Genomic DNA, 11,313 nt, shown 5'->3' with positions numbered 1-11,313 from the left:
GAAATACTAACAAATACATTTATTAAAAAGTTTAAAACGAAAATTTTATCTTGAAACAACAAAAAAGTAATTTTTCTACATATAATTTATCAATTATTTCAAATTTTGAACCTTTATTTAGAAGATAGTACCGTATTAATGTTTATTCAGAATATATTGCAATTATGGTAGGAAATCATTATTGAAATTAATTGTGTAATTACAAATTAATATAGGCTAAGTGTAGTACAGTCACGGCCAGCTCTGGTCCTCATAGTCATAGGATTGTTATCATATAATATACTACAGGACTTGTATATAAGTGCATCATCTGTATCAATCATATTGATTTACTTCTCTAATACAATACACCACCGTAAATCAGAGGAATATTATAAAAAGGTCATTTTCTCACGTTCAAGCATTATAGTACTTCTCAACAACCTTGTAAGATCAAATTTAATTTTTTACGAAAACTAGATATTATAAATAGGATCAAAGAGATTGTTTGGTGTGGTCCATCGTATTTCTCATCTCAAAGGAAACAAGTTTCATTGTTAATTCATCAGCCATTTTCTTGTTCCTCTAACAGTGATGGAAGAAAATTCAGCTAGCAATGCAACCAATGAGATTGTTTTAAACGTAAACAAGGCTGTCTCTAACACAAGTGAAGACTCAACCTCTCATGCCACTGCTTCTTTCTTGCAGAAGGTGCATCCTTTTTGTTCTTTTTGTCTCAAAAACACGTTCAAATGTTTTGTTTGTTCATAACTTATTTGCTATTTGATTTATTAAAGGTTTTGTTATGTTATGTCTGCTAAAATCTGAAACCTTTTTTTCATGGATTGTGACAATATTTATGCAGTTGGTAGCTGAGGTGATAGGCACATATTTCTTGATATTTGCTGGTTGTGCTTCAGTGTTGGTGAACAAGAACAATGAAAATGTTGTAACACTTCCTGGAATTTCAATTGTTTGGGGACTTGCTGTGATGGTGCTGGTTTACTCTCTTGGTCACATCTCTGGTGCTCATTTCAATCCTGCAGTTACCATTGCTTTTGCTAGCACCAAAAGATTTCCCTTGAAACAGGTGACCAAACTCACCATTTTTCAACTATTTGGCAAAACTTGTTAGGAAATTAGAGGTCAAATTAGTTCATGATCTACAGCCTACTTTGCTTGAAAAATGAATTTCTTTTTCTTACTTATTTTGACCTTTTCATATTAGTTTATAATATCCAAAGAAATCATGTCAATTATTGCACATTGTGAACACACAATTTCATTGAATAGGGAATAAAATAAAAAATTGGGTGTTCACACACACGTAGATAGAAAAATATTGTAATGAAAGATAACTTATCTCTCAACCAGATTTTAAATAAAGGTTTGCGATCGTGATCTAGGTAGCGACATAATAATTTTTTATGTTGTCGACACTGCAACATGATTGCAATTGAGGCCGCATTGATCGTATTTAACAGTGATTCTCCATAATGTCTCGTCACTGCGACCTCTATTTAAAACCTTGCTAACTATCTATAAATCTTTCCATTTATTGTATAGGTACCGGCTTATGTAGCAGCTCAAGTTTTTGGATCCACACTTGCAAGTGGAACTCTTAGACTAATATTTAACGGCAAACATAATCAGTTTGTTGGAACACTTCCAGCTGGGTCTGACCTTCAAGCTTTTGTGATTGAATTCATCATCACTTTTTACCTTATGTTTATCATATCTGGAGTTGCCACTGATAATAGAGCGGTAACGTGTTTGTTCATCCTAATGCTTTGTTTCTTGCTTGTTAATTTGGTTATTAACTAATTTCATCTCTCTTATTTTGGTGTAAAGTATTTTGATTTAATACGTGTTTAGCAAAATAGGGGTTGGCTAATCATCTTTCAAACTCTAATATAAAAAGAGGCAATTAAATTGACTAGTTGTCTTAATATATATAGTTGTAACGTTTTGAATCATTTGGAAGAATGCTAGCAGCTAGTAGTTTACATAACAAGACAAAGCTTATACGAAACAAAACGACCATATTTGAATATTTGTAATTCTTAGACCATTCTATTTATTGGCTTTTATTTATTCGTTTTATTTTCAAACTTGCAGATTGGTGAGTTGGCTGGGATTGCCGTTGGATCTACTGTACTTCTGAATGTGATGTTTGCAGGGTATTAACTTATCCCAAAATTATTCAATATTATCATTTGCTTACGTAGTTCATCACCATTTGGAAACAGATAGCAAGTCATGATCTCATTTGTGTGATTTAGTATTTATTCTTGGAGCATACTATATGTTTCTTTTTTTTTGAAGAATACTATATGTTTCTCTTCATGGTTAAGATCATGTGATGCCATTTTAAAAAAAAAAAAATTAATAAATCATGTGATGCAGTAAAAACTTAGAATAGAACACTGTATTATGTTACTTGCTGAGTTTAATTTTGATACACTTTTAGTGTAAAATGTTTTATTCTATCAGTGTCACCAAATGATAATCAATCATATTTTTTACTTTAGAAACTTACGATAAAAATCAAATGCTTTTAATAATCTAACGATTATGATTGATCAACAATTTATTCTAAAAGTGTATATGAAGTAAATCCTTATGATTCTGCAAATTTCTAATGACATTATTTCTTATATGACAGACCAATCACAGGCGCATCAATGAATCCAGCAAGAAGTATAGGACCTGCTTTTCTACACAGTGAATACAGAGGAATATGGATATACTTGGTGTCTCCTATTCTTGGAGCTGTGGCTGGTGCATGGGTTTATAACGTCATTCGGTACACGGATAAGCCGGTTCGCGAGATCACCAAGAGCTCATCTTTCCTAAAAGCAGCAAAACCATAGGGCTGACTTTGGTTGATTTAAAGCATGTTTGATTTTCCCTTAGGTATATCACATGTTATGTTCTAACTTTTATCTAAACGTGGATACTTCCAAGGGGAAATCAATATGCTTTATAGCAAATTGCCTTGAAATGTCATTTAAAGATGCAATAACTTTTCAAATTTTAATTTTATAGATCACTATTTATCAAGGATGAAGTAGAAGGAAGAATATCACTAATAGTATACATGGTAGCAAATAACACTAATAGTAGTAGTATATCATAAAGCATAAAATGTTGGTCTCCTTGTATTCTGCTTTACCAAGTTTATCTTCATATTAATTTAATGGATTGATTGTGGTATTTAGTTTTACTATATTTAGTATATGGTTCACGTGGTTCTAGTGAGTAGTTTTATCAAAGTAAGTCCCTATTGAATTTGGTTAATGGGATATAGTATGTTGGTTGGCATTCAAGACATGAGACAGACAAACTTGTGAAAGTTCATTAGCCCGTCAAGGGGATGAGTCAGAAAATGGCTAAAGTCACACTACTTTTCACCCTCTCAAATCTCAGCTGTTAAACTCACATGTTTTTTAAAGTGTAATGTACTTGAAGACATCACAGAGTTATTTTTTGTGTGTGCATCCCAACTCATGTTGAGGGATGTGGAAAGTTTTCCCATGCCTAAATTGTGTCACATGTGCTGCATAAAAAGATTTTTGGAATCACATGGATTGTATGTTTGGTTTAAGTTACAAAACCGTAAAGAACTCCTCTGTTCAGTTATAGAAAGTAAATGAAATCTTTTCTTCCTTTTCAATGAAGAAAAATGTCAAGTCAAACAGTCACCAATGGTTAATTTAGTTCATGTTTGATTAATCAAACACCAATCTTTAACCATGAATCAACTGTTTGGTTAGACATGTTGCAGAATTTTTAAAATTCTAATTTTCTCTTGAATACGTGATGGTAAAGTAAGAAAATAATCAAAATTCCTTCTTTTCCTCAACCGAGTTGTCAAATTTCAAGTGTATTATTGACAGTATTTACGGTTGTCAGCTACACTTTTTCTGAAATTGAGAACGACATGAAACTATCACCACGAGGCACATGTCCTAAAGTATCATTCTATTGCAACTCCACCACCAAGAAGAATGGCAGTGCAAGCAGCCAAGCAATAATGCAGAAGATCTAAAAGGATAATTAAGGATATGATGCCAAGAAATATATGAATACTATCATCCTTTATAATTTTCATTAGCCATTGAACTTGAAGAGACAGTAAGGTCATAGATATAGACTCCACATTGAACAATGACTTTCAGCACCGACATTAGTGTTTGCTCTTGAAACTATGTGAGTTTTTGGGGATATATCATCATAATTCTTTGTCAAATATAAAGGGTTACATGTTGATACTAATTATTTATAATGTAAAATATTAATAATAAATAATTATTCAATTTTAAATCTTGAAATGAATTCATGCTAATCAAGTTTAGCACAAGAATACTGTTAAACTAAATATTGTGGAAATACTAGAGAATAAAATATAGAGGGCAAGCAAGACACGTACTTTAAATAATGTTCAAACTGCATGAATGACCTTTCTAATTTAGAGAAACAACTTACATTTTGTTTTCATTTTTTCATGTACAAAGAAATTTGTGAAACCAATTCATTATTCTCTTTCTTGGTATCAAAACTATTGAATACCGAAGTACAAATCACACGCACACCTGCACATTATGCAAGTTTGCGTCTAGATATATTATACATAAGTGAGAAATTAAACATGTACAGAGTGATTGGGAAGGAAATTTAAAAAATAAAAAGATATGAAGAATAAAAGAATTTATGTTAGGATCCCTCACTAAACAAAACATGGATTTACATGTAAGAAGAACTAGGAAAAGAACTAGACTCAACTTTGTGGCTGAAGATTGTTTTGGGTACTTGTACTGCAAGCAGAACCACTCCTTTGCCTGGTTCTAGGAATAATCATAGGCCAACAACACACTAGAACAAAAAGCAGCTCCATCACGAATGCCATCATTGCAATCCATATAAATAAACTCATCTTCCAATACCACAAAATCCTCTTGATTAAAGGAAGTTCTGATTCAACAAATATAGATGAATCATATATTTGAGGAATACCAGCACCAGGTACATATTCTGCTCGCTGCTCAAGGGTTACTTTTAAGCATGAAGTGGGAACATCCCCTTCAACAAAATCACTCATCTTGGCATCCAGAGTCTGGGTCTCTGATATATAACCAGTAAGAAGAGGAACAATCTTAAGGAAAGTTGTAATTAGGCGGATAGGCTCACTTCTGAATCTTAACATGCAAGGTTGTCTCGAACTTCCAATTGTTTTACCATTAGAAGATAAGAAGTCTACCCTGATCTATAAAAAACAAGTCAAAGAATAACTCATTAGCAAGCCACAAGAAACTATGAACTGCAATTTTTATTGTAATCCAAGTTCCTTAAGCAGGAAATGACAATTTTAATAGAACACGCCTATATACACTCAAAGAAACCATGATTAATTAACAATCCACAAATACATTTGATCCCCTTTGCTTAATAAACCTAACTGTTATTTTAAAGCATCAACACCATAATGGTAGGAAATAAAGCAGATACACAGAAATGACATGTCAAAGAAATACTTCAGTTAAAGGCATTACTAAACATCTCAATCTCCAAGAGACCAACACAGCCTTCACATCAAAAGCAATTTAGCATACATCATTGAAAAAGGGAACCGAGAATAGGTCTATTATCCAGTTGAATTCTTTTCAAGTGAGTTAATATTTTGAATAACGGTGAGTTTGACAAGCTCACAATAGCACCGTGATTTTGTTGAAGCTTCAAAGTGTAGCTTTTGCCAAAATCACGGTGACAAAAGGTGATTCTGTCAAGCCACTAATCCAAACATGCACTCAAATGACAGAGGGGTGCTTTCACCTCCTTTCAAAGGAAACTAATTTGTGAAATTCTAAAATCATGTACACAACATCTTATTTAAGCACACAATATTAATATAACACTGGGAGTTGCCAGTTGTAACTAGCACCAAATTACCGCTCAAACCTTTGAAGTTGCCATATAGAATTAATATCTTCAAAAGCATACACTATTTGACATAAACAGCATATTAATCGCCTTCAAAAGTCTCTGCAATATCATCATAACCTTCCTCATTCATACTAAAGAGAGCATGTCTTATTGTCGAGCAAGTAAAACATCATAATAACAAGGTAAAGAATATAAAACCATGTCAAGCAAAGTGTTCTTTAGACTAAAATGAATCTTATAGCTAGGTAAGGTACCTGAAAGACACCAAGTTTAGTGTTGTATCCTGACTCAGGCACTAACAATGAAACAGTGAGGTGCACTTTCTGTTTAGAAGGGATAACCCTTTTATTCACCCATCTATCAACCCCAATGTCGCCACTCTCATCAAAACGACGATCACCACCAACACCAGAACACGATATTATAGGAACAAACGCAACAGGACTGTGTTTAGTATAATCAAAATTCAACACTTGTTTCATCTGAAACGGCTTTTCCACCAAACCCTTCACCAAAAACCCACTAAACAAAAGTGCTGAAACCAAAAGTGCAAACAAAATACAACAAACATAGATTGACCACAAAAATCCCCACCCACATCGAAATGCAACATTCCAGAATGACTTATGTTCATTGAACCATCCCAATGCTGAAGGACCAATGAACTCACAAACACAACACGAAACCCTATCCAATACCCTCATAGAAAAAACTCTCCCTTTTCTTATTGTTCCAAATGGGTCTACAAAAAACATACAAGTATAAAGCATCAATAAAATTGGACACTTCACGAACATAATGAAAACCCTAATTTGAAACATGATTGCTCTAATCACTAATCCAGTTGCATAATCAAGCGAATTCGACGGTGAATCGTTGAGTTCACCCAACGAGTCAGCTGAATCACCGAATGGTTCATCATGTGTAGCTGTAGTTAACGTCGATTCCTCATTCCTCTCTTCTTCGACTTTCCCTTTATCGGGAAAATTCTCACTTTCCTTCAAAATTGAAGGATTTTGCCTCTTAATTTTATCACCGTTGGTCGAATTGGCGCTACTGGAAATGGTTTCTGATAATTCATTTTCCGGTGATCGGCGGCGAATTGAACGACGGCGGATAGTGGCGGAGGAAGGTGAAGAGGGTTGTGTGTCTAGGTGGCGGTGACCGGAAGAGGAGGGAGGAGATTCCGGCATGGTATGGTCGTCGTTGGCGGAGCAATGATGGAAGGGGCATTGGTGAAAGGCGTCGAAGAAAACGTCGTCGTTTTGGGGGTTTGTGTCCATTGAATTGAATTGAATTGAAATGAAGAATGTGAAGTTAGTTTGAATGGTTGTGAATTTTCGAAGGTTTACAGTAGAAAGGGATAGAGCGTGGGAAAAAGGAATATTTTTTTTTTGACGGGCAGGAAGAGCATGGGAAAAAAGAATATGGAATTCATAATTTGCCTTCTAGAAAAGAAAGGTATATTTCAAAAATAAATATTACATTACAAAAGACAAAACAAAACATTCATGTTAAAATAAACATTTTATTCATGTTAAAGAAACTAAAGGGTGCGTGTCCCATGAGTTTAGTTCAGTCGGTAAAGACGTTGCATATCATCTCCGACTCATTCCCATTTTCGTGGTGGATAATTTTTTAATAAAAATAAAAGTATTTTTTCAGCTTTGAGCACAATGTTGTAATACATTATTTAGTAAAGAGATTATGACGATCAATGACTATGATGATTGAGAAGAGAGAGACCTAGAGTGTGAGATATGGAAAGAGAAAAGAAGTGAGTGTCATTGAAAGACTTAGACTCTGACCGTGTGAGTAAAATGATTTAGAGTTGGGTTTCTATTTATATAAAAGGGTTAAAAAAATGATTTTGTACATTCGGGGACGGGTATGGGTTCAAGGTGGGGGTACCTATATCCCTGTTACTCGTCTCATATCCGTGTTGTGAAATCGGGTAAAACTCAAACCCAGTCAAATTGAGTTTGGTTCGGGCGAGTATCCACTGATATGAGTTTTGTTGGCACGCCTATGTTCAAACTTATTTTTACCTCTTGCACCTTTTCTCTATTGTGATAGTTAATTTGCATGTCACATTGCTTCCCGTCCTATATTTCATGAACAATCAAAGCGCATTGACATTGATCGTCACAAAGTTCATGAAAGATTACAAGCACATCTTTTTTCATCTTCTTCCATAAACCAACTACCTAACTTCTTCACCAGCCAAATCGGGGGTATTAGGATGAATTACTTGTGACACAAGTTAGCTATAATTAGTCACGTAAAGACTCAATTATATGTTAGTATAATTAGTTTTCTAATTCATTTTTATCTTTTAAGTTTAACAAAAATATCAGATTAATTCTTTAAATTTTTTAAGTTTTAAATATATCATTAAAAAGGTTATAAAGATCTATTTAAAACTTACAAGGTCAAAAGAGGTATTTCACCTTTTTTTTCTTTCTAAAATATAAGTTCAGGGTGAGGGGATGATACTCCCTATCAACTTTCCGGTTAGATTATGACACCGTTAGTTGGTTTGGCTATTTCCCACCAATTCCACAGCTCACACATTGTATATATACGGATAGCACTTGTGTACCATAATGATATATACCATTGTCCAATTAGAATGTGTCATGTGGCACACTCTTTAAAAAAATATATTAAATAAAGCATTTATAAAGTAACATTAGTAGGTGACACACTTTAATTGACCAATGGTATATACCATTGGGCATTAGTACCTTAATGGTACACAAGTGGAATCTGAATATATACATGTAATTGTATCAATTCCTAATCAACGAATTCAATAATATTCACGCAGTTATCAATCTTTACTAAATTATCTATACTATTAACATGGTTATCAATCTTTACTAAGTTATCAATTCCTAAAATGAAAGAAATTATTGGCTTCCTTTTTTGGTCATTGACTCAATATCGAACAGCCAGTCGTCGCCTCAACAATGATAACGTGGTTAGTGTGTTATTAGCATTCATCAATATTAACTGTTGTATGATTTGGAGTGATTGGTTCCAAATGAATGCATCTTCGACATGTTTTAAGCGTGACTGGTGTGAACCAAACATGTCCGATGCATTGCATGAAAATAATATTATATTAAGACATTCAACTCATTGGTTAATCATATTAAAAATAAGGCAGCCAAATAAAAGTTGTCTAGGTTTTATATTACTATATTAGTTTTAACTTTAGGGCAATGCTATCCGGTGTCCCGGGGCACCGGTTAAGGAACAATAAAATGAATGGGTTCCACTTAATTAACCTCAATTAAAATGAGAAGTTGGTCAACTTAATTAAATTAGGAAATGCTGTATTCAATACCATTAAAAGACAGCATCAATATACAAGCACATGTTACCGTTGCTCTTTAACCTTCCTTCTCTTTCTAGCTTCTCAATTTCTTAAGTAATATTGCATCTCTCTGCCACCACTTTACAACAAGTTCCCCTTTTACACTTTTTCTATGATAACTACACCATCCGGTCACTAATATAAGCAAAAATCCATTTTTTAGATACATTTAATTAATGATGTATGTGACATATAATAAAGACCACATACATCATTAATTGAATGTATCTAAAAAGTAGATTTTTGCTTATATTAGTGACAGGAGAGTGTAAGTCCTACGGCACCACTTTCTGCAGGTAACAATTCTTTTTTTATTTTTGTTTTTTTACGCTCATTCTTTTATTTTTTCTATGAATTGGCTCTTTCAATTATATTGGTATTGGTATGCATTCGTGTATATGTAACATGGAGGGGAATTTCTTAAAGTTTTGAAAATGAAGCTGACGATGCAAGCATGGAATCCTATTTTGTTTTGAAGAGGATCTAATTACACATTTGATGATTTTGTATTTCATACTTTAATTGGATATATTTTATCTTTGGAATTGCAAATTTATTTTGGACTTTATAATGTCACGGAAAAATGATTAAAAAATGCTGATGATACAAGCATGGACTTTATAATAGTTTGAAAGAAAAAAATGATTAAAAAAAATTCACGAACAAAAAAAATGGTTAGAGTAACAAAGATATGAAAGGAGGCAAGTGGATTCAAAAAAAAAAATGATTCAAAAAAAGTTCACAAGAAAAACAAAGAAATGAAGCGCGTGCTGTGTACTCCCTCCGGTCACATTTATAAGCAAAAATCTACTTTTTAGGTTCATAGAATAATTAATGTATCTAGTCACATTTATAGACTAAATACATTAGTTATTCAATGAACCTAAAAATTAGATTTTTGCTTATAAATGTGACCGGAGGGAGTACTTATTTTCTAAATATTTTCTAAAGAGTATTAAATGCAGCAGTTTTCTATTTTAATTAAGTTGACTAAACAATTTTCACTTTAATTGAAGTAAATTAAATGAGATCCATTAATTTTACTGTTCCTAAACCAGTGTCCCGGGGGCACTGGTTACCAGCACCCTTAACTTTATTAATGGTTTTATAATAGGTTGTCCAAAGTTTGATTTCATCCTTATCTACAGTATTATTTTGGAAAAGCCAATTAAGTTCTGTAGTTATTTTTGTCTTCTGCTTGATAGAGTCAAATTTGTAACATTTTTTTTTCAAAGTTAAATTAAAGTCGATATTGTTATTAGAGACGTGCAATTCATTTTAGAAAAGTAAAAGGTTTCAACGAAGACAAAAAAATTAAACGTGCACAACAAATTGTTAATAAATGTGTTAAAAATAAATAAATTCTTATTGTTTAATGTAGTATATGATTTTTAAATTCTACTATTTAAATCAATTAATTATCTAAATTGGTTTCATTATAAAGTCAACATGTCTAATACAAGCAGCCACATAATTTTGACTAATAAAGCACTACTAATCATCTAAAAGATATCTTGAATAAACTGTTGTCTCACGATAAATTAGACTTAAAAATGATAATTTTTTAGATGATAGTAATGAAAGAGAAAATATTTAATCAATCAATAATAGACAAAATTTGATGTGAGTTTTTAACGAAATTTTGGGTTGAGATTATTATAATATATAAATAAAAATAGATTATGACTTATACAAAACTCTACATTTTGTGCTTTGATCATTAATATTATTTTATTTAAATCTTTATAATTATATATTAGCGAACGTATATTCTCTATTATATTTTACACGTGTATAATAGAAACTTTTGTGAGTGTGAAAAATGAAGTATTTTGGTGTATACTTTTTTTAATATAATAACAATTCTGGTGTAAAATCTAAGAAGTAGATAGTTCAAAAAATTTTATTTTATTTTTAAGAATTTTTTTGTGGTCCCAAGATATTTCTCTGTGTGCTTAGTGTCATAGAATTGTCCTAAAATAATAATGTCTGCGTGCCTTTAGTTGTCC

The 11,313-nt window shown here is 32.4% G+C and overlaps 2 protein-coding genes across 2 annotated transcripts; one reads left to right on the top strand and one right to left on the bottom strand.

The window, feature by feature from the left end:
• Positions 1-492: 492 nt before the first annotated feature.
• Positions 493-3,205, top strand: LOC146933525 (nodulin-26-like). Its single transcript, XM_085705322.1, has 5 exons — positions 493-690; positions 845-1,069; positions 1,546-1,743; positions 2,098-2,159; positions 2,645-3,205. Exons 1-5 carry the CDS (start codon positions 574-576, stop codon positions 2,850-2,852), a joined length of 810 nt encoding a protein of 269 aa, XP_085561448.1. The 5' UTR covers positions 493-573; the 3' UTR covers positions 2,853-3,205.
• A 1,294-nt stretch (positions 3,206-4,499) lies between these two features.
• LOC146933524 (seipin-2-like) lies at positions 4,500-7,241 on the bottom strand. The gene is made up of 2 exons (XM_085705321.1): positions 6,177-7,241; positions 4,500-5,245 (listed from the first exon to the last, which is right to left on the bottom strand). Exons 1-2 carry the CDS (start codon positions 7,203-7,205, stop codon positions 4,760-4,762), a joined length of 1,515 nt encoding a protein of 504 aa, XP_085561447.1. The 5' UTR covers positions 7,206-7,241; the 3' UTR covers positions 4,500-4,759.
• Positions 7,242-11,313: the final 4,072 nt, after the last annotated feature.

The sequence above is a fragment of the Medicago sativa genome, chromosome 4 (genome assembly GCF_051527215.1).
Source record: "Medicago sativa cultivar Bolivia chromosome 4, Bolivia_mono, whole genome shotgun sequence".
NCBI lineage: Eukaryota > Viridiplantae > Streptophyta > Magnoliopsida > Fabales > Fabaceae > Medicago > Medicago sativa.
This window is presented reverse-complemented; position numbering and strand designations above follow the sequence as displayed.